Source organism: Prionailurus bengalensis, chromosome B3, assembly GCF_016509475.1.
Source record: "Prionailurus bengalensis isolate Pbe53 chromosome B3, Fcat_Pben_1.1_paternal_pri, whole genome shotgun sequence".
Lineage (NCBI taxonomy): Eukaryota > Metazoa > Chordata > Mammalia > Carnivora > Felidae > Prionailurus > Prionailurus bengalensis.
Window position 1 is genome coordinate 45,678,301 of NC_057355.1, and position 24,362 is coordinate 45,702,662.

Below are 24,362 nucleotides of genomic sequence, written 5' to 3' on the forward strand. Positions count from 1 at the left end.
GTGAAACCCATACAACAGTCTCTGACGTGCCTTAGCTGCCCACTGGACAGTGCCATAATTATCACCTCCACTAGTTTGCTCCTTTCAAATCTCCTTTGGAATTGATGTTATTTCTCACCTTCTGGATTATTCTTCAAACCCAAATATGTTCATCCTTTGAACTCTAGAATTAGAGAAAAATATATTTTTTTTAACTATCCCTGTATTTGTTATCCTTAGGTTATACCTTTTGAAATAAGAGTCAAGTTCAATACTAATAAGCCCCTCTGTCAAAGAAGTAGGGTTTGAGAGAATCGGTCCCAGTGGGAATTTTTCAGAACTTCATTCTCTTATGAATCTCCCTGCCCTGTTGACACCATTGACCTCCAGCTCCCTTGGCTTCCGTGATGATTCGTCCCCCTGCTTCCCCTCGTGCCTCTTCATCCTTTCCATCTTGAGCAGTCTTGAAATGTCAGTGTCATTTAACATGCTTTCAGCTGCCAACAACAGAAAATCTAACTCAAACTGGCTTAGAAATTAAGGAAATGTATTATCCCACATAACAAACGTGCAGAGGTTGTACAGACCTCAGGGCTGGTTGCTCAGTGGTCCATTGATGTCATCAAGGACTCAGGTCCTTTCCACCTCTCTGCTTCACAGTCTAGACATCCTAAGATTGGTTCTGGTTCCCCTTGGTGGTTCCAGGTGGCAGCCAGTGGCAATTAGAGTGATATATTTCCTTCTTTACTTCCTAGAAGAGAGAGAAGCCTCTCCCATTAGTCCTTCCCTTCAGTCTAATTAGGTAACTTTGTTAATATGGACTCTTGAGTTGCTGGGGGTGGGGGGCAGGTCAGGTGCAGATGGGTTTCACTGAGCTTGGGACCAGCCTCTCTAATGCCCTATGCTTGGTGTACCAGGCAAGACACCTGAGCCAAGTCAGGAAATTGTCAGGGAAGGGGGGGATGGAGGAAAGAGCTTGAGTGGGACCCAACAGTGGCCACTATGGTCCCAGTGTGGCCGGTGCTCAGTCACGCTTCTCCTTGGTAGTCTGACTTACTCTCACTCATATCATAGTATTTATTTTCATCCAGAACATTTCCCTTGCTTCAGACTCACATTTTTAACTATCTGCTATCCATCTCTATCAGCCACTGATCCAGACAACTTAAAAGGGATATATATATATATATATATATATATATATATATATATTCACATGTACACAAGTGAACAGGTATTCTGTTTACTTTCTCCCCCCATCCTCAGACTTGCAACTTTGCCTGTTAACACTCTTTTAAATGATTTATTTTGAAGTAATTCTAGTTATACAGAAAAATGGCCAGAATAGTTCAGATAACTCTTATATCTTCTTTACCTAGTTTCCCCTAACATTTTACCACATTTAGGCTCTCTCCCACCATTTCCCCCTCCATACACACACGTACTCATAATTATTGATATTACCAATGATATTACTTATTTTTCTCAATCTTTTAAGATCAAGCTTCAGATGTGATAACTCGTCACCCCTAAACTCTCCAGTGTATATTTCTTAAAAACAAGAAGCTTTCGTACATAACCAGTTATAATACTCCAAATCAGGACATTGATAATGGTACAGTGCTACCTAACCCATAGGCCCCCTTTACATGTTACCAGTTCTCCAAGTATCTCACTTTCCCTTTTCCTCCAGGCGTCTTTCCAGGAATACAGTATCTCTTCAGACTGTCATTTTGGAACATTTCCTCAGATTGCGGGTGACACATTGTGGGGTTTACTCAATACCTGTCAATGTTTCTGCTCTTTGTAGTTTTAAATAAGAGTTCAGGCATTTAATTTGGTAGGGTGGCCTCAGCTTGGATCTGTCTGGTGATTCCTGCTGAGCAGGACTTCAAATCAACACTGTGCTCTTGATCAGCTGGTTGGGCCTATACATGTCTACAATGTTTCTTCTGATTAAGTTTACCGTATTTTCTTTTAAGACATGTTAGCAGTTTGTGGGCATATTCTGAGATTATGGCAGCACCCTGCTCCTCATCAAACCATGTATGGACTATACATCATCCAATATTATCAATATCTCGATCCGTGCAAACACTTTCATACTGGCTATCGTGTGCTTGACGTGTCCACATCAGTCTCTGTACTTTTTTACTCATTGACACAACGACGTGTTCCAGGCTCAGCTTGCGTTTTCCCTGGGCCAGCCCTGGAACTGGCCATTTCTTCCCTTTAATTCGTTTATTATTATATATATATATAGTATATACATATATACTATATATATTTATAATTATATATATAATTAATATATATACCACACACACCACTCACATACTTATGACTATTTCTGTGTATGTACTGATACTTTTCATTCCAACAGTTAAAATGGATGCCTTTCTTTTTATGTTTATTTATTTTGAGAGAGAGAGAGAATGAGAAGAGGGCAGAGAGAAAGGGAGAGAGAGAGAGAGAGAGAATCCTAACGCAGGGCTCAAACTCACGAACCATGAGATCATGACCTGAGCTAAAATCTAGAGTCAGACGCTTAACCCACTGAGCCACCCAGGCGTGCCAAAATGGATGCCTTTAATACCAATCCAACCCCTCGGGGTCTTTACTCTTTTCAAATCTATTAATACTTTCTCTGACAATCAGAGTCTTGTTTTGCCTTATTTTCAATGTATTCATCAATTGCTCGATCTAATTTGTTTGCTCAGTCTGATTAGTCCCCTGATCACCGGCCATCTCTTCCATTCATTATCTCTATGCTCCCCTCACCACCACCCCCACGGCTCTGAGTCCCGGCCCACCAAGCCCACTGACCCTCACCTCTAGGTGGCCCCTCAAATGCCCTTCACTACTCTGCATCCTTAGTCTCTGGGCTCCTACGACCACATGATTTCGCATCCCTGGCCTGGGGGTTATTTAAACTCTTATCTGAGTGATATGGCATCCACCAGCTCCCGAGGCCCCAAACTGAGATGTCACTCTTGATTCCTTCTTATCCATCTTCTGCCGTACTCCATCCCTTGCTAAATTCTGCCAGTTGTACTTCTAATAGGGCAGGAGTTTACTCCCTCCCATCTCTTGACACCCCTTCATCTCCTTCGCCTGGCCCCTGCACACCCTTTGAACCTGGCTGTCTCCTTCCAGTTCAGCCTCCATGCTCCACGCGTGCTTCCCATTAATGACTGCAGCACTTCCCAACTGTGCTGAGCACCGCTGGGGTGTGCGAGCTGGCTGCAGGTGGCCCACTGCTGGGCATACATAATATTCAAGAATGTACGGAGGATGATCCCATGTTTAGTTTTATTTCAGTGTTCCTGCTTCAATCAGAGAGTAAGTCTGTTCTGTGCTCGTATGTTTTAAAGTCTCTTGCTGATCCCTTTTTTTTTTTAAGTTTATTGATTTATTGGGGGGGAGGGGCAGAGAGAGAGACAGAGGATCCCAAGAAGGCTCCATTCTGTCAGTGCAGAGCCTGACTTGGGACTCGATCCCATGACCCTGGGATCATGACCTGAGCCAAAATCAAGAGTTGGACACTCAACTGACTGAGCCACCCAGGCACCCTGAGATATTTTGAGACTAGGAAGGGAGAGATAGGAATAGATGGGCGAATCTTCCAAATGATTGACTCTCCTTATGCTATGGGATATCTGCTCAAAAAATATGACTGAAATGTTTTCACATTTGCTGGAGTAAGTTGAAGTGAATTGAAAACACTATTGATCTTTTTAATTTTTTTTAATGTTTATTTTTGAGAGATAGACAGACAGAATGCAAACGGGGGAGGGGCAGAGAGAGAGGGAGACACAGAATCCAAAGCAGGCTCCAGGCTTCAGGCTGTCAGCACAGAGCTCAATGTGGGGCCCGAACCCATGAACCGTGAGATCATGACTTGAGTCAAAGTTGGACTCTTAACTGACTGAGCCACCTAGATGCCCCAAAAACACTATTGATTTTTAAGTGAGGGATAACTTTTAGACTTTGAAATGCAATTATGGTCCTTGAATCCAATTATTAATATACCATTGTAAATAGCTTTTTTTATCCCCAGAACATTCTTTCCATTTCTTTGAAATTTTAGCATATGTTTCTATTTCTATAGCTAATGCACACAACATTATTTCCTATTTAAATTGATATTTCCTATGAAGTCTGTCTTGACTTTGTTCTAAATTTGTTTGGTTCACAGCCAGCTATATAAGAACTAGGGAGTTAGTTAAAAATCTTATTTCTAGGCACTGTCCCTGGAGACTGGGATGCAGTGGGTCAGAAGTGGAGCCCAAACATAAGCATTTTAAAAGCTCTGTGAGGGGTGCCTGGGTGGTTCAGTCAGTTGAGTGTCCAACTCTTAATTTTGGCTCAGGTATGATCCCAGGGTTGTGGGATCAAGCTCTGCATCAGCGTGGAACCCACTTGAGACTCTCTTTCTCTCTCTCTCTCTCTGCCCCTCTTCCCCACTTGCTCCCTCTCTCTAAATAAAATTTTAACAAAATTTTAAAAAAGAAATGAAAGTACTTTAAGGATTCTCATTGGCTGGATTTAGGGACCAATGGGAAATTTTTCTAATTTAAAGCACATACAGTTCTAGAGTATTTTTTTTTGTCCACTTTAGAAGTCAAGTGAAAGCAATTAAATTAAGAAAGACTGCCTATAACTGTAAGCAGAGCAAATTTCCCAACTGCTGTGAGATGCAAAGCAAATAATTTTGGATATGCTGTATAGTGTCTGATACTTTCTTTTAACTTGGGTTTTAGTCCAGGGGAAGAAATGATATTTTCCCATCCCAAAGGGCCAGTATAATTATGGTTATATATATTTTAAACTTCAAATAATTATGTAACATTCTGTTATTGTACCATATTCTGAGCAAATTACCAGCCTCTGATCAATAAAACGTTTTTTAAGTGTTTATAAATGGAAACCAAGAGATGAAAATTCCAGTCAATATTCAGCCAGAACTAATTATTAAAAATTTTTTTTAACGTTTATTTATTTTTGAGACAGAGAGAGACAGAGCATGAATGGGAGAGGGTCAGAGAGAGGGAGACACAGAATCTGAAACAGGCTCCAGGCTCTGAGCTGTCAGCACAGAGCCCGGCCCCGGGGCTCCAACTCACGGACCACGAGATCATGACCTGAGCCAAAGTCGGCCGCTCAACTGACTGAGCCACCCAGGCGCCCCCAGAACTAATTATTTTAAAGTTTCTGAAAAATATCACAATTTTTAGAAAGTAGAAGTTCTATTATTAGACCTGGCTTATTTATCTTAATATGTGAAATGAATTACGTTCCAGTATTGTTCTGTTCTTTTGCTTCCAACAAAAGAGATAAAATAGTTCATGTCTGATTGCACTAATAATCAGAGACACAATGGGGGAATCACTATACTTTGATTTCATACTTCTGCTCAGATTTGTCATTTTTCCTTTTCTTTCTTACACACACACACACACACACACAACTTTCTTCAAGGAATTCTAAACATGAAAATATGTTTACTCGTCCTGATAAGGGAGCTTGAAGAATAATCTGAAGAAATTGATCAATGTTGATTATCACTGTGGTGTGTGGTTCCACTTTTTCTAGAAATGCTGTTTTTAAATATCTGGAATATATAGGTAATTACCTGTCTCGAAATTTTTAAGAATTGAGAGAAATCACATCAAAAGAAAAAAGAGTCATCTACATACCAGCCCTTCAATAAGTCAGAAATGTTTCTTTTTCTTTGTTTGAATTTTTTATGTTTATTTTTTATTTTTGAGAGAGGGAGGGAGAGAGAGAGAAAGAAAGAAAGAAAGAAAGAAAGAAAGAAACAAACAAACAAACAAACAAACAAACAGAGACAGAGCATGAATGGCGGAGGGGCAGAATGAGAGTGAGACACAGAATCTGAAGCTGTCAGCACAGGGCCTGACCTGGGGCTCGAACTCATGAACTGTGAGATCATGACTCAAGCCGAAGTCGAAGTCAGATGCTTAACTGACTGAGCCACCCAGGAGCCCCTCTAATTATTTTAAGTGTCTGTGTGGTATTAGATTGGGTGGTTGTACCTTTGCTCTCTTGGGCTTTACAGTATCCTTGAATGTTCACATTATTTGCAACATTATAAAATGGAGTTTCGTTTGTTGACAAAACGTATGCTTCAGATGAGCAAGAGTGCATGATTTGACCCTGGATCTAGCATGTAAATCATTTGATTAGGTGGACCATTGAAACAGATCATTTTCTTGTTGAAACTGAAATATTTACTACCCCTCCTTGTGCCTTCGAGTAAGCATGTCCTCTGCAAACAGCGTGACGTTTCATCCCAGACTTTCTGGTTTTCTACCTGCTGCCACACCTTAGGGAATTTCAGTTTGGTTTCCCTCATCATGTGACCTGCAAGCCGGGAACTGAGTACTGGGATGGTGAATGGTGGGTGTTGTATTGGTGGGTTCAGACCTTTAGAGACCCTCAAAGAGTTCCCGCATTCTTCCCTATAATCTCTCTAATTAAACATGTATGAGGTCGGGGAAATTCAACTAACTTCTGAATTTTCCTCTGATGGCTACCTTAATCCTCTTTGTGTTTGTTTTGTTTCAAAATATCCAAATTATTTCCAAATTTCACTTTCTTTTTGAAGGTAAGGGGTCACCTAGCTTGGATGGACCCTAAGCGGACATTGCCCCTTTTCTTGAGTAACCGGGCAATTGATAATAGTTCTTGAGGTTGGGTGTTCAAACATTTGCTCTGTACCCCGAAATTCTTGATCACCAAGAACAAACAAAAATAGTGTCTCATGAACTCTTAGCAGCCCGAAGTTCTCATACTAGCCTTCACCATTATTTTACATGATCTGCCCTCCGTTAATTAATTCTATCATGGTAACACAGAGGCAACCAATAGAGAGAGGAGAAATCTGACTGACTTCAGCGGGTTTTGAGTTGAGGTCATCATCAATTCGAGGGGATTTTGAAGGAAGAACGGGTGTTTTCAAGAGCAGACTATACACTGTTAACAAAAGGGTTTCCCCATGCAGTAAGGCCACCAAAACGGAAGGTAGTCTTTGTTATGCAGGATGTGATTAATATTGCCTCATTGTTTAATTTTAGAACTTCTAAAATAAAGTTGCTTGCATCAGTTCAAGGCACATCGTTTGAAACCTGGGAGTGCCTACGTTTTCCTTTTTTTTTTTTTTTAATTACAGAAGTAATAATATGCATTACCAAAAGTTTGGAAAATAATGAAAGAAAGGAGTCTTCCACAGTATCTTTTCCTTTACCAAAACCTCTGCTAATATTTTGTGGTAGTTCTAGTCTTTTCTTTTCTTATGTATTTTTTCCTTTACGTGTGTTCATACGTACGTATGAACGTGTTTCCTTTCATGTGTTCATATATCATTTGTATATCTGATTTATTTTACTTAACATTACTTTATATGCTTTTTTCCATAAGTTTATCATCTTTATGTCAGTTGTAATGTCTGTAGAATATTCCATCCTTCTGATATCCCAAAGTGTTCCTAAGCATGTTCTCTGTTCACGGGCACTTAGAAGGCCTGATCGTCTATTCTGGACATGGCCATTATCAAGACCTGGGTCCTCAAACCATGTTAATATCACTCAGACAAGTCAGGGAGCAACCTGCTTGGATTTGCCTTTCTCAACCAATATTGTGCATTTATTACTGAATTCCTTCATGTTTGCTTTTGTTTTTGTTTTTGTTTTGTTGGGGGAGGGAACTGGTTGTGATCCCCTTCACGGGTGGTATTTTTGTCTTTCTTTGCTCAGTGGTGAAAGTGGTGCTGGGAAGACAGTGGCTGCCAAATACATCATGAGTTACATCTCCAGGGTATCTGGAGGAGGTCCCAAAGTCCAGGTGAGTTAGTGATGGGGGCTGTTTTGAAGCCCTGTATTATGTGAAATATGAAAGTCTCCACTGGCTTGTTTAAAAAACAAGAATTTTTTTTTCCACAGAAAAGACATAGGTTCTATAACCAAGAACCTTGAAATCAGCAAAGAAATAACATGGGATGGAGATAGCTAATATATAATGAGCTCTTGCAAATCAATAAAAAGGGTCAAAAATCCAAAAAGGAAATAAAGGGTGTGAAAGACAACTCATAAAACATGAAAATATGCTCACCCTCAGGATAATAAGGGCAGTGCAAATTGAAACTTCACAAAAACTATTTAACTGTCAGAATGGCAAAAATCTTGTAGTGTTTTGAACACTCTTGGTAAAAATACAGGAACACAGTCTCTCTCATACATTGTGGTAGGATCATGAGCTCATATACTCTTAGTGGAGGGCGTTTCAGCAAAATCTATCAGCTATATGTGTATGGGCCCTTTGACTCATCAATTCTGCTTAAGAGAATGTATCCTTTAGCTGTGCTGAAATACATGCAAAATGATAGCAGTTATTTGGTATGGCATTTTTTAGTAATGTCAAAGACTGCAAACCATTTGAATCTTCATCAGTCAGAGACTGGTGAAATAATTCATGGCTCATAATAGAGTAGAATTATGAGACAGCCTTAAAAATGAAGCTTCATAGACTGATGGGAAATGATCTCCAAGATAATGATATATTGCAAAAAGCAAGATTTAGAACATTGTGTGTCATGTGTTGCCATCTGAGAAGAAAAAGAGAACATATTTCCCTATTTGTTTAGATATGTGTAACATACTTCTGGAAGGATATATAACAAGCTGATAATGAGTTCTTCAGGGAGGGAAACTGGGAGACTAGGGGAAGGGCACACTCTCCCCAATATCCTTTTGAAACTTTTATGGTTTGAACTAGGCGACTACATTTTCAATTCAAGAAATTTACAAAAATCTTAAAATAGAGAAGGGGGAGGGAAAGACTAAGGAAGAAGGAAGGATCAGAGAGGAACATTAGGAAAGCAGGGAGATCCAGAAAATGAGGACACAGGAGAAATGAAAAAAAAAAAAAACAACACAAAAGGAGGGGAACGGGATATGGGCAGAGAAGCAGCACACTTGAGAGTACAGTATGAAGAAGGTAGATGCGCTTCATCTGTCTTTAGTTTCACTCATCATGGGAGCAGAATCAGCATCAGCAGGAATGGGCAATGGATGATGGAGAAGGTAGGTGAGGGTCCACAGGGACTGCCCAAACTCCTAGTGCTCATCACTGGCACGGACCGCTGGAAACATTTTTTTTTATTGGAACTCATGCTCCCAGGTAGATTTCACCGTAAAGATTAATTTTTTGATCAGAATCGTTGTTATATGTAAGTGATGAATCACTGGAACCTACTTCTGAAGCCAAGACTACACTGTATGTTAGCTAACTTAATAAATTTAAAAAATCAGCATCATTTAATAAGTGATATTATTGCTGCAATCATCTGTAGACTTTAAAAAGATACATCAAAATGCTCTTTACCATGGTTCTGTCTGCTAATTCAATGAAGCTCTGTTATGTCCCAGTGGGTCAGAAAGCTTATGGCAGCATCCAATATTCCTTTCACAGAGAGAAAGGGTCTTAGAGTGGTCTCTTTCACTGAAGGAAAGCAATGTAGAGTAGCCCTGTCCAGTGGCAAGATGGCACAAATCACACACATAATTTAAAATTTGCATTGTAAATGCAGCACTTTTACATTTTTAAAAAGGTAAAAAGAAGCCTATGAAAGTAATTTTAAAAATATATTGTATTTAACATATCCCAAACATTACCGTTGCAGCATATAATCTATATCAAAAACCTAAGGAGATATTTTACATTCTTTCTGATATTAAATCTTTGAAATCCAGTGTGTAATCTACACTGAATATCTCTGTTGGGACTAGCCTTCTTGCAACTTAATGCAACATGTGGCTCATGGCTTCCATATTGGACAGTCAGTGCGATTCAAGGACCTGGGATGGTGTGTTGCCATTTGATTATCTCCATTCATGTGACCATACCCTAGCCCCAGAAGGTTGACATGAAGACAGAAACTCAGGATGCTGTTTTGTGGGTGGTCTGCACCTTTACATTAATTGGTCCTTTGTCTTTTCCCCAATATGCTGACCCCAGGCCACAAAATTCCGTGGGACATCTTAATGGATGGATGATGTGTTGATACATGCCTAAGGACGTTTAACTGAGGTTAAAAGTCAATAATTAAAGAAGGGAAGAGACAAGGAAGAGCCTTTGTTTTGTTCTACCTCTTTGAGAAGCTGAGTGTTGATAAATGGTGTCAAACAACAGATATAAAAGATTAATGAAGAGCCACAAAGTCCAAATTAATTTTACAAAGAAAGCACCGTTTATATAAATCCATGAGTTGTTAAAGGAGAGTAGGAAGCTTGGAAGATGTTTCTAAGCTTTGAACTTGACCCCATGGAGGAACCAGTCAGAATTTGCCCTTGGCGCCATTGCTCATGACATGTCCCAGTGAGTGAAATTCCTCTTCTCGATCCTCCTTTGAATGTTAAGGTGGGGAGCCAAAGGAACACTTCAGCTGTTACATAGTTAATTAGTAGTTTGTCCCTTCATCTAGTCCTATCTGCTGCAGACCACGACCTAGCGACCAGACTGCAGACTTTTAATGTTGACTTTTCTCTTCCTGTTTTCCTATGAGGACAATGATACAGAGCGCTTGGCTTGAAATTAGTCAGTAGCTAAAGAGCGCGGACCAAAGACTTGTTATTTCTGGAACATGTTTAACCGTAGCATGTGAATAATTAGAAGTACAAGGAATGACTCACTTGTTGAAAGACCTCTCCAACATCAACTCCTATCTTTTGAGCTGTCTTGCCCATGGAGTGTTTTGCACACTTTTCAGTCTGGCACGGAAGTGGGATGTTTGAAAACCAAATTCTCCCCCTCTAGTAGGCCAGGAATTGTTCCATACAATCCAGCGTTGGCCCTTGCTGCTCGAAATGTGGCTTCCTGCTGGCCAAGCCAGAAGCACCAGGTAGATGGTTAAGAATGCAGATTTTCAGGCTGTGCCTCAGACTTACTGAATCTGCATCTGCCTTTCAACAAGATCCTTTAGTGATTCACACATGGGAGTTTGGGAAGCACAAGACTATGTTCCCACAACCTTGCCTGGGGAGCAGAAACTATTTCATTTCCCTTAAGCCACCTCTCCCTTGCCACGAAGAGGGTAGAGATGGGCATGCAATAGGCATGTGGAGAAGTTGGGTGGGAGAGAGGGAAGGACAGTAAAGGCTGATCAGCGTGGCAAGGAGATGCCCCTTCCTACTTCCCTCTCCTTCCTGCTGTGACTGCCACCATGCCTGTGAGTGTAGGGTCAAGCTACAGCGTCCAGTTTGGACACCCAGTCCCGGGACATCTGTAGATCCTGTTTTACTGGTGGCTTCCTGGCTCCAGAGAATCATGCATCAAGGGAGTTTGGAAGACAAGAGCACACAAGCTGGTTGAGGTCTGTTGAGAAGAAAGCATAAATCCTCAAGAAACCCCAGGAACATGTAGATTCGAGGCCTCACCTCATTGCATTCAGAAACCACGCCCTCAGGGAGTTTGGCTACACGTTGTGTGGCTGCTGCTTGCACCTTCCTAACCTCTGGCCTGTTTGCTGTGACAGCACGTCAAGGACATTATCCTGCAGTCCAACCCGCTGCTGGAGGCCTTTGGGAACGCCAAGACCGTCCGGAACAACAACTCCAGCCGATTTGTAAGTCTCTTCCCTTTTTCAGAAAACGTCACCTGATTGATGATGTTGATATTCCTGATTTAAGTCTGGCGTCCCCAAGGAAATTGGAGCTTTTCACATATCATCAGGAGGCTGCCTTTTCAATCCTTTCTTCCTTTTCTATCAGCCTGTGCTGTCAGGCTTCCATTTGCCCTTTAACTGAGGTTGTTTTTGAGCCTCGGGATCTAAGATAATTTTTGAAAACAGTTCTCAACTTGAGTTCCCTTACTAGGGAAAATAAAAATTGATGTAAGTGTCAGTTTGGGTCCTGGAGGAGTTTTCTTTGTGCCTTGGAGAAAAGACCTTCTTTCTCAGGCAAATAAGTGAGTCTACTAGATTTGCAGGTCTTTTTGCCTTGCTTTTGCTTCACGGAACTTGGGCTGTGAACATGGAAAGGCACAGACACTTCGATCTTGCACCTTGGAGAGAACCCTCCTCCTCTCTGTCAGCCAGAGCGAGCCAGCTGTCTCCCCACCCCTTGAAGCTTGGTGATTTGTTTTAGATATATTCATGTGACATGATAACATCTAAAAGCAACTGGATTGACCTGTCAGACAGCCTCCTAACTGGTCCACTTACCCAAGAGAATGAAAATGCCAGCCAAATGCATTGTCACAAATGCCCATGTAGACATTTTCCTGCCTGAGTGTCTCCTGAAGGGGTGAATCGGAAAGCTGGCAAGGATGAATATGAATATATTCTCCTTGACAAAAAACCACACTTACAAAGAAATGAGTATTTGGCCAGCATCTTTGATTTATGTAGATCTTATATCTTATCTCAACCGTAGATTATGTCTGGCAGTAAAGCATTTAAGGAGCCATCTGTGAGGCCAATTCAGGACCATTTTAAAATAAATAGTGGGAATTTTGGAGAAAAACAATTTCTTTTTCACCCTTCTATTTTGGAAGGAAGCTTCTATTTCCAAGAGAATTCTTACTAAGTTCTCATGCAGTGATTGTTAAATTCCCTGCTGAGTTATATCTGCCGGAACTGCCCTCACTTTCGTTGCCGTTCAATATTATTCAGACTATTTACTCATTTGTTCACCCCTCAAATTTTTCTGCTCAATGCCTAGGTTGTGTTATCTTGAAGAAGTTTCTAGATAATGAAGTGTGAAGAAAAATGTGAATGAATTTTCCACGTGACCTTTTTTTCCTAATTGTCAGTCTCCGTCTGCCTTGTAAAAATGCACTTGACCAACTTTAACTCTCTAGCTACCCGTCCCCTACTCTTTGCCTTCCTTCGAGAGGAAAAGAATAATTGCATCGATATTTTTATTTTTTTCCCCAATATAAACTATACTTTATCCTTGGACAAAAGGATACATCAGTCATTTTTTTGTAAAACAAGACAAAGCAAAAATATCCAGCCTTTATTAGTTTTCTGATTATAAAATTTTGTAGAACCGTGATGGAAAGATGAGAAAGAGTATGGATGGGCAATTACTGCCAGACATAATCTATGGTTGAGATAAGATATAAAATCTACATAAATCAAAGATGCTGGCCAAATACTCATTTCTTTGTAAGTGTGGCTTTTTGTCACAAGTACATGCACACACACATACACACAGATTAATGTCTGATGGGGCATCAAAAGATGCTTCCATGAATAATGAAAGGAATGTAAATTAAAACCATATATCATTTTCTGTCTCTCAGATGGGCACACATTAAGGAGATTGATAATCCTAGTGAAAAGACACTATTGGTTGAAGCCTAAATATTCTCCCATGAGAGCAGTTTGGCAATTTTATCAAAATGTAAAATGCTTGTTTTCTTTGACCTAAGAATACTTTAAAGATATAATATCTAAGTTTCTTGTTAAGAATGATTTATTTAAATATTTTTTTATGTTTTTTCATTTTTGAAAGACAGGGACAGAGCACGAACAAGGTTGGGGCAGAGAGAGATGGGGACATAGAATCAGAAGCAGGCTCCAGGCTCTGAGCTGTCAGCACAGAGCCCAACTCAGGGCTCATACTCATGAACCATGAGATCATGACCTGAGCTGAAGTCAGACACTCAACCAACTGAGCCACCCAGGTGCCCCAAGAATGATTTATTATGATTTATTTAAAAAGATATCCAAAATATATTGTTAAATTTTAAAAACAGCTTATAGAACAAGATTTATAATACAGTCCCATTTTTATTTCATTTTATTTATTTTATTATTACTTTTTAAAAAATATTTACTTTTGAGAGAGAGAGAGAGAGAGAGAGAGAGAGAGAGAGAGCATGAGCAGGGAGATGCAGAGAGAGAGGGAGACACAGAATCTGAAGCAGGCTCCAGGCTCTGAGCTGTCAGCACAGAGCCCGATGTGGGGCTTGAACCCATGAACCGTGAGATCATAACCTGAGCCAAAGTCGGATGCTCAACCAGCTGAGCCACCCACGCGCCCTTCCTTCAGCTTCCTTTAAATACCTCCTTAGTTTTGTTTTTTGTGTTTTTTGTGACTCCTAAGGGAACTTTTAAAAAATGGTACCAAACTCCTTTGCCTTTCTCTTACATGGATGGTATCCTGCCCTACTTTCCAGTGTCTCCCACAAAGTCGGGAGGGTTTGTTTCTTAAGTTAGGCCTGAATTGGGGATGTTGATCAACTCTAATCAAGGACATCGGCCAACCTGCCAGAACCGAAAATACAACAAACAAAACTAATTCATCTAGCATCTTGCACTTTTTTAAAATGTTTATTTTTGAGAGAGACAGAGACAGAGCATGTGTGGGGATGGGGGCAGAGACAGAGGGAGACACAGAATCCGGAGCAGGCTCCAGGCTCCGGACTGTCAGCACAGAGCCCGATGCAGGTGTGCACCAACAAACACTGATGTAATCCCTCTAAAACATGCCCAAAGGAAAAGACGGTGAAGGATAGTCCTCATAATAGGAAGAACGGGGAACCTTGTTCAGCAAGCGTTTCTCAGGAACCACTGTGATTCGGGATCACAGTGGCTTGTGGCCTTGTCTCTTTCCGGTGTTTCTAAGTGTTTGTTTTTGTGTTTCTTTGGGGGAGAGGCTGGGGGAGGAGTCATCAGAATAAGACAAATAGACAGTTAGAGGGCCTTGTTTTGTAGTCTCTCTGATACCTGGAATTGTCAAGTGACTTCACAGGACACAGCAGGTAGTGGATGCTGGAGGCAACAGGAAACAGGGCCCTTTTCTTGTTTTTAATGCGTTTACGGTTCTGGTCCCAGACTTGTGACCTGGCAGGAGCCAGCCCTGAAATGGGTGGATTCAACCAGCATACACATTTAAAACGTATTCAGTGTTTTAAAATAATAACATTTAAAAATATTAAATGCAGTTAGGCGGGGCATGCTCTCCGGTTTGATTCTAGGCTGAACTTTTGGTCTCTTGTTAGGGACTCCTAACACCACACTCCCTCACACCCACCTTCTCATCTTTTGTTTCGTTTGCATTTACCCTCCTGGCCCTTTCTGAGGTTGGGAGAGAAACCAGATTCTAGTGAGAAAAATAATGCCATTTACTTAACAATCTAGACACCTTACCCGGCTAAATTCCAGGGCTTTCTTCTCCTTTGTTCCCTACCAGCAGTAATTTAAAAGGAAATAATTAACAACAACAGTAACAAAAATCTCCACACCTGCAACTAGCTGCAAAGAACTTGATTTATAATCAAGTGTTTTTATTTTATACAAGAATGTTAGATGATCCAAAAGTAGAAGTGATGACTTTTGCCCAAAGCCATGAAAATAAGTCTGGCAGAGGGAAAATTTGCCTCCCCTGAAAGAGGCTGATAGAGTTCGCTCTCGTTAGATCAAGGGAACCTTGAGATTTTCTGTCCCATTCTTTACCACTTCCGGCTTCACAGGCAAGCACCCACTGGGGAAAATGGGCAAGGAATTCAGCATATCCTTATTTAGTCGGGCTGGAACGATAGATTCTCTCTCTCAATACAGAATCGTGTGACTGGACGAAAGCCCTGGTTATTGTCTGATAGGAAGAAGTGAGGAAGTCTAGACCAGAACTGGGAATCATTCAGAACGTATCTTTCATTAATGAATTTCCTTGAATTATATACTGTATTGAAAGCCTATTTGGAACATCATGTTTCTGTTCACCAACCTTTGAAGGAAATCCCCAACTTTCTTACAGGGAAAATACTTTGAAATCCAGTTCAGTCCAGGTGGGGAACCAGATGGTGGAAAGATCTCCAACTTCCTTCTGGAAAAATCCAGGGTGGTGATGAGGAACCCCGGAGAGAGGAGTTTTCACATATTTTACCAGGTTTTCCTTTATATTTTTTCTTTCCTACTTCCTTATTCCTTCTGCACATTAAAAAGATTTTTTTTTCTCTCAGATCTTAGGTTTAGACAATCTAGTCTGTCAAGCCAAGGGGTATTTATTACTATAGTATGTATAAGTCAATGTGCAAAAAATTATGAGAATGTCCCTACCCGCAAAGAGAGTAAGTTCTTGAGGAGAGATGACAAAAATTTCCCAAAAGTTAAATATTCAAGACTGTTAATATCACTTCAAAACAAAAGTAGGAGTGCTGGGTTCTTTGCCAGACAGGAATTCACACGGGGAGCTATGGCTGAGATGCTAAGGAGAGTTATTGAGGGCACATAGGGGAACGTGGTGGGGAGGCTGCTTGGGCAAGTCAGGTGGCCCGAACAAAACTGTGGAGGTGATGGCCGGGCCTCAACCAGGTGGGTGGCAAGGGTGGAAGTCTCCTGGAGGGGAGCTATCAGAGGAAAGACTAAGGATCTTTAACCCCAGGTCATGAAGTGTTGACCTGGGTGCCCAGAACGGCCACAGAGTCTGGTGCTAAAGCAGTGTGCAGGGTGCTCTTAGATTGTGTTCCAAGGTTTCAGGAATCCTCAGATTCAACTACTTTAAAAAAAAATGTTTTTAAGTATTTAAGAAATATAATGATGCCCAAAACAATTTCTTTATGTGTGGGCTTATATATTAGCATATACATTGGGGGTCCAGCTCAGAATTTCTTCAAAGAAAGACGTGCGGCTCTTTTTTGTGTTAGTTTTACTTTGTTATCGTTTGAAGATCGCTGGATTAGAAGGAAGTTAAACTGTGTTGGGAGCTCAAACCCAGTCTTTTCAATTCGACAGCTGTCTCAGATGATGGCACTTCATTCTTCCAGGTGGCTGGCTCGTGATGAGGAAGTAGATTCTGCGACTTGCAGAAGTTCAGAGGCAAGGAAAGGCTTACAGCAAAGAGCAGCACGTGTCTGTAGATGGAAGAGACTTGAGAAGGGAGGGTGAAGATGCACATGAAGGGCAGTGTGGTGTGAATGGGGGGGAGAAACAGAAGGGGAAAACTAGGAAGGGGGTGACACAAAGCTCTTTTGAGGAGACGGAGGAAAGCTAAGGGACCCTGATGTTATGGGTGACCTAGAACTTATCTGTAATGGACGTGAGGTTCCATCCTCTCGGGTTGTGGAGCTGAGAGGACATGTCGAGGAACCTGACCAAGATGCAGAAGTGTGGCTGGGCTATCTCTGTTTTCCTAAATCCTGCAGGGTTGGAGCTGGCAGTAGCTGGAGTCAGCTTGCACGGGCCGTGTGCCTCTCTCCCCACTTCCTCCTTCAGTGGTATTTTCTTGGGAGTTTGAAATCAGTCATGGTAGCATTCACACCATGACAATCGGCAAACACTACACATCCATTTTTCTCCCCTAGAGTTGATTATTGAATATTTTTCTAGCACACCACGGATGGGAGCCCTTTAAGAGGGTCTTGCGCAGACCTAAGGCAAGGGTCAGAGATGGAACAGAAAGCTGTGGGACAGCGCACTGGTTAGGAGGTTTCAGAATGGCAGGGAGCGGGACCCCGGGGCGGCTGTTTTCTCTGCGTCTTGCAGAGAGAAGCATAGAGGGGCCGCCGCACTTTATAAAGCCATAAGCAAGTTGGGTAGGAACGAAATAATTACAATCTGGCTTCTCTTCCACTCTTCTGAGGGTCTCGCGAGTGCCGCACTGTGGTTCTCCTTATTGGACAAGGGGAAATTCTCAGCTCTTGCGGGTCTTACCAGAGTTGAGAATTAGAACTTGCAGAGATGATCTGGGGCTACTGCAAGGGGAGCAGCTATCCTGAAACCCATCATTTTAGAAGGCAGCGTCAGAAAGTGCACACTACCTGGGCTCGGGAGTGCTGCCTCTGGTGCCTCTGGGTGGTGGGCCACACTACAGCCCTACAGCCCCCCCCCCACCCCCCCGCCCCGCTTCCTCTTGCTCCAGCTCATCGAGGGCGCCTCTGAAGAGCAGAAACACAGCCTCGGCATCACCAGCATGGACTACTACTGCTACCTGAACCTCTCTGGGTCCTACCAGGTGGATGACATTGACGACAGGCGGGAATTTCAGGAAACGCTGGTGAGTGCTGGCACGGGGCCAGGCAGGATGGACTCTCCGGACCCAGTGTTGCCTGTGCTAGAAAGGGCAGGGAGGGTGAACCAAGCAAAGAGCAGCACGGAATTTCCACCTCATTCTGCCGTAAGCATTGCATTTCCTTAAACACGCTTAAGCACCATTCGATAGCCATGTGCCCAGGTGCCAGAGGACCACTTAATAAGTTGAAATGGATAAAAAACGTGAATTCCTCATTCCCCTCCCCCGGCAGGTGCTCTGATGAATTGGTAAGCACTGTTGCAGGTAATAGATTTACCATCCCTGTTTGCCTAGAGCTTATGCAGTTGCTGAGCTGTTTCCTCAGACAGGTGAAGCAAAGACCACCCTTCTGATCTTTTCCAACACCTTCAGGGGCTGGTCCAGTGCTCTCCCTTCACCCCTGCACTGAACGGTCAGAGGGCGACCCTCTAACTCCATGTCCTTCACTCTGCGTGCATGTTGTGATACGAAGTATGAAATTAGCTACCTCATCGAGGGGTCACGTCTTCAGGGAAACAAGTTAATAAGTCAATCTAGAACTTTCTGGAGCTGGGGTGTTCACCCAAAAGAACCTCAAAGAACCACACCACCTCTGCCTTTTGAGTCAGCTTTCTGCCAGGCCCATCCCTCAGCCCAGACCCAGGCGCAAGAAGGGGACCCCAACAGGGCAAGTCGGGGTGCAGTTGGAGAGGAGCTGTTTGGAGGGGGCAGGCTGCTGAGGCAGGTGCAGGAATGAAGACAGCATCAAGGGGCCAGATGACCTCAAAGGAGCTGGGAGAAGAAATGCAGATGAGAGGCCTGCATTGGTCCTAGCGTATTGTTCTCTCAGGACTCCAATAAGTCTCGGCATTTTGGCTGTTTTTACTTAATTTAACAAACCTGAGAAACAAAACTTTTCTAAGAATGCTTTTATTTGATTTGCTGGAGATTTATAATCAAGATCCTTTTGCAAGTATAGTCTATGCTCAGCCCTCCTGGTGAGGCGAAAGGTCTCCCAGGTCTCCTTGGAGTAGCTGGAAAGGGGACATTGGTGCCCTTGGAGAGAGGCGGGTGGCATCAAGGGCTCCACAGGAGACAAGGACAGGTTGGTGACTGTGGGGTATAGCTGCTGCTCCCTGTGTGTATCTTTGCTCCTGCCCTTACCCCCGGGGGATCATGTACTGGATCTAAAGACAGAACTGCCTTTCCAACGCGACTCAGACTTCTCATGTGAGTGTGTCGGTCAGTGACGGTGTCCTACAAGGCCTTCCAGCTGCCACTGCCAGCCAAGCCCCGTGTGACTCTACACAACTCAATCTCAGCTCTGGCTTCTTTATCACATGCTTACAAAGCTGGCGACCAGCTCATCTGGATCATTTCTCTTTTCTCTCCCAGCACGCGATGAACGTGATCGGGATCTTCGCCGAGGAGCAGACGCTGGTCCTACAGATAGTGGCAGGGGTCCTCCACCTGGGGAACATCAGCTTCAAGGAAGTTGGCAATTATGCGGCTGTGGAGAGTGAGGAGTGTGAGTAGCTCCGGCATTGGACGGCGGTTGAATGTGGGTGAACAATCAGTTAGCTTCCGTCAGAAGCTGCCTGCCGTTTTCCTTTTGCTACGGTGTCAGCCGAGGGTTTAGGGAAAAGATGAGGAGTCTTGTGTCCTGCTGAGACAGAGCAAATGGGCTTAAGAGAGTCTGGGCCTCTCCTGTGCACCTGCCCTCCTCACCATGTCCCACACCAGTAGACCATTCATGAGATCATTTCCGTTTCAGTTTACCATCACCCTTGGGGGAGTCTGGCAGAATTTTGCATCTAGGTTTAAAACTAAAGTGAGATTTTAATGAAGATTGGAGTTAATAGCTAAATAATCCAAAAGATTTGTCTCCTAATAACTGGCCTTGAGGGTCTACCTCCACCTAAAGGTCCCAAAGAGCAAATGATCAGGTATATGTCAATAAGGAAAGCTCACAGATTGAGCTCACCTGTGGGTTGGCTTAGATTGGATTCTGAAAACAGGGGGAAAAAAGCAGGGGGCAGGGGCATTGGCTGTTGTGTCGATATTCCTGAGATCATCGTTCACGGTCACCTCTGTGGTAGTCAGAAGCCCGAAGACCTGAATGATCGTGTTTACTCTTTGAGAAGTCGGTCCCTCCCGCAGAGACACGTTATTGGTTGTGCATGCCACAGTTGGCCACAAGCACCGTGTTGGGTGACTTCAGCCTCTGAGGCATCAGCTGGCTCTCCAGGCGGCTCTCAGAACCCACACAGCCGTCAGCCACCCAGGAGGACATTTCTTCCTTTCTCAGCATTCTTCCAGGGAGATAAATTTAGATGCTTAGCAATAAATAGTATCCCACTCATTGCTGACAACGCAGGGAGGCTATTTCCATTCCAAATAAGGTCCTTGTTTTATATCTTTGTTTTCTTTTGTGATAAAAGAGGGAAGTTCTGCTGACTTCTGATGTCTATCCGATAAAGAGAAAGATGAATCATGTTGACCAGGGAAGGGAGCGGGGTAGAAAACAGTAAATATATGGGTGTGCATAAAGTCTAGAAACAGGACCTAATAACAATAACTATATTTCTAGACTTACGTATGTTTTCCATCACATTTAACAAATGTGCATATGTATCCAGGAGGGTCATTAACACTTGTCCTTTTAACGTTGACAGTGTGGTTGCTGGGGAAGTAGACTGAATTTCTCTTTCTTGGATAGTACACTCTTTTATCACTTCTTTATGCTGGAGAACAAAACCACTCTGTCACAGCAAGCATGCCCCCGTATGCTTGAGCCAAGAAGTGGTTCATTGCACATTGATGTCCGGAGGAAGTAGCCTCCTCAGCCAACTGGGCAAGGCCCAGGATTGGCAACCAACTGCCTTGACATGTGCCCTGATTGGAGGTGGTGGAGTGACAGAGATCAGGAAAGGCTGTGCTTGAGACCGAAGAGATCTAACAAAGAATTGGGCCTTCCTTCTGATAATTTGTTTCCTGCTCAGTTGGTATACCTTTCTTCACAGGAGTCATTACCTCAGCACAGTGCTCTCACCTACCCTTCTGCTCATCCACTTGTTCCCTTCTCTTAAGGGGACCATGGTTTCCAGTCTCTTGTATTCCTTTCAGAGCAACTGCACTCGGCCATTCTTCTTCTCACTTTTGTGCATTAATGGGAGCATTAAACGTAATGTTCTACAGTTGCTTGTTCACTTATTATATCCTGAAGATTATTCCGTCCATTAAGGAGCTTCATCCTTTTTAGCTGCATAGTATTCGGTTGTTTGGCTACGTATACTTTTATTGAATCAGGCATCTGTTGGTGGGTGTGAAGGTGGTTTTAGAACTGATGCTATTACAGTACTGAAGGAACACATTAAAGTGAATAACTCATGTTTGAGTCTATCTCATGGAATAAATTTTTAGAGGGAAGTGTTAGCCCGTGTTCTTCTAGCAGAAGAAAGCAGACATTCTCCAGCTATTATAGTAAAAAATGGTAAGATTCCTTACCTAATAAAGCACAACAGCCATCAGGGATGACAGATTTTGCTGTTAACCTGACCTTAGACCAATGGAGCTATAGAATTTCCTGAGTCAGACCTTTACACTGCTGAGAAGTCAAACAAACCTCACGTTAGGCACATGTGTGTCTGTCATAACCTCTATAGTAAGATGACATACTTTTGGAAACAAGTCTTCCTTCAAAGACAATCACCTTTGAATTTTGTCGAAAGAAAAAAATTACTATGTAAAAACTACCTGAAGTACTAAGGGACAGCCTCTCTCCTTTTACTAATGGATTAGAAAGCACAGTAATCACTAAATTCTACACCTGAAACTAATATTACACTGTATATTAACTAACTGGAATTTAAATAAAAACTTGGTCTAGAAAAAAAGAGAGAGCAGAGAACTTCACCACCAAAGACAGACCACATTTACCTTGCCATTTCTTTTGTATTTGTAAAACGGAATTTTGTTTTGCTACATCTTTTTAGTTTATCTTCTCTGTACTTTAGATGTAAACAGAAAAATTAAATCGAACTTTGCTTTACACTTTAATGCAACAAGAGAACTCTATTTTCATTATCAAAATGCATTGAAACATTGCTTCCTAGCAGGTTCTTTTATGTTCTACATAACTCTGATGAACATTACCGGGGTTATTATCAGCTTTTTGAAATTAATCGATGCCTCCACCCTTCTTCCCTCCCCACAGCCTCCAAGCTTCTGCACTGATGCTCTTCTCCAACCCACCTGCACACACCCTCATGGAAATTCACACCCCAAAGGCAGTCAATATGAGCAGCCCTGTGATTTCAGCACCAGGGCAGGCCTCTGAAGAAAATACAAGGCCATAAAAGCTTGTATTTGAAAAACATGGCATGGATTTTTTTCAAAGCAAGTACTAGATTTCCTCTCCCTAAGCTTGTGGCTCTGATTCTTGGCCAGATTCCATGCCTTGTTTTTCAAGTGCCTGTGGTCCGTCACTCCTGTCTTCTTCTAATAGAAGCAGTGGGAGACATGGAAGTTAGCATGTCTCTTTTTCAGTCTCAGATAAGGACCCAAGGACTTAGCCCCTAGTGTTGTATTTCTTTAGTTGAGATCATAGAGATAAGGGCGTAAACATTTTTACCAAGCATTTGAATTGTGTCCCTATTTTAGCATGGTTAGGGGCTTGGGAAAAGCCCATATTTACAGAATATACAAATAGAGGCTAATTATTCATTGTATCAAGATATTCACTGTGTGGTTACCATAAACAGTGAGGGGCCATTGCTAGTAATATCCACTTTTAAGTGATGCATGTATGTGCCTAACTGCCTGGCAATGGTGATAATAACCCACATTGTAGCTTCGCCTTAGTAAAGTCCTCTTCTATGTCACTTTGGTAAATGTCTCTTGGTTCTCACACCAACACTGCACGTGTCCAGTCTGAGTTATTATGGACATCTTATGTTTTTGCTCTGTGCGAAGGTAAGTTTCACTTTAGTGGAAGACACATCCAGATTCTTTTTTTTTTCTTTTTTTTTAAATTTTATTTTATATTTTTTAAAATTTATACCCAAATTAGTTAGCATATAGCGCAACAATGATTTCAGGAGTAGATTCCTTAGTGCCCCTTACCCATTTAGCCCATCACCCCTCCCACAACCCCTCCAGTAGCCCTCAGTTTGTTTTCCATATTTAAGAGTCTTTTCTGTTTTGTCCCCCTCCCTGTTTTTATATTATTTTTGTTTCCCTTCCCTTATGTTCATCTGTTTTGTCTTTTAAAGTCATCATATGAGTGAAGTCATATGATTTTTGTCTTTCTCTGACTAATTTCACTTAGCATAATGCCCTCCAGTTCCATCCACGTAGTTGGAAATGGCAAGATTTCATTCTTTTTGATTGCCAAGTAATACTCCATTGCATATATATACCATATCTCCTTTATCTATTCATCCGTCGATGGACATCTGGGCTCTTTCCATACTTTGGCTATTGCTGATAGTGCTGCTATAAACATGGGGGTGCATGTGTCCCTTCGAAACAGCACACCTGTATCCCATGAATAAATGCCTATTCGTGCAATTGCTGGGTCGTCGGTAGTTCTATTTTTAGTTTTTTGAGAAACCTCCATACTATTTTCCAGAGTGGCTGCACCAGCTTGCATTGCCAAGACACATCCAGATTCTTAAACATATGTGCTAACATTAAAACCAAACTAAAGGAAATGGCCATTGGCAAATGAGTGCACTTGATCTTGTTCACGTGCCCTTTGTAAAAGGAAGCCCTTCTACTAGTCAGAGCACTGTTGTGGAACGCTAGCATAGATAATAAATACCTTGTTCTGGCATTACACTTCTTCAAAATGCATTCACTGACTTAATATCATTGGAAGGTATATACTGAAAATGTCAGCCCGTTCATTCTAACACCATCTGTGAAATTCAGATTATCCTTTATTGGGAGGCTTGTGATTTTTGAGCATTATCATGAAGTCTTTGACAAAAATCCTTTTATCAGAAACTTTTGATACAGTTTTATGCAGAAAAAGAAGACTGCTACCCAGGTTTAGAGTTTGGATTTGTGTCCATGTAAATCTTTCATTCATACTGCAAAAAATCTGAGCATTCTTTCATGACCCAGCATGGTGTCACTTATTCACATTACAGTGTTTTGAGCAGAAATCAAGAAAATCCATTTATATCATGAGCCCTCCTCTTGGCAAGTTCCATGGCTTAAAATAAGTTACTAAGCCATCCATTCAGCTCTTCTATTCAAAGACCAAAACTATGTTACTACATGTCCTTAGGATGGGATGGGTGTGCTGTGACATGAATAACACCGATGCTCTCCATTTCGCTCCAGACACATCTCTCAGAG

The 24,362-nt window shown here is 42.1% G+C and overlaps 1 protein-coding gene across 1 annotated transcript in view; it reads left to right on the forward strand.

Annotated features, from left to right (window-relative positions):
- MYO1E (myosin IE) overlaps window positions 1-24,362 on the forward strand; it is a 213,985-nt gene that overhangs the window by 107,836 nt on the left and 81,787 nt on the right. The window contains exons 5-9 of the mRNA XM_043555306.1: window positions 7,758-7,845; window positions 11,534-11,623; window positions 15,765-15,896; window positions 17,868-18,002; window positions 19,392-19,524. Of these exons, the coding sequence (XP_043411241.1) occupies window positions 7,758-7,845; window positions 11,534-11,623; window positions 15,765-15,896; window positions 17,868-18,002; window positions 19,392-19,524 (578 nt within the window). The remainder of the gene's footprint in view (window positions 1-7,757; window positions 7,846-11,533; window positions 11,624-15,764; window positions 15,897-17,867; window positions 18,003-19,391; window positions 19,525-24,362) is intronic.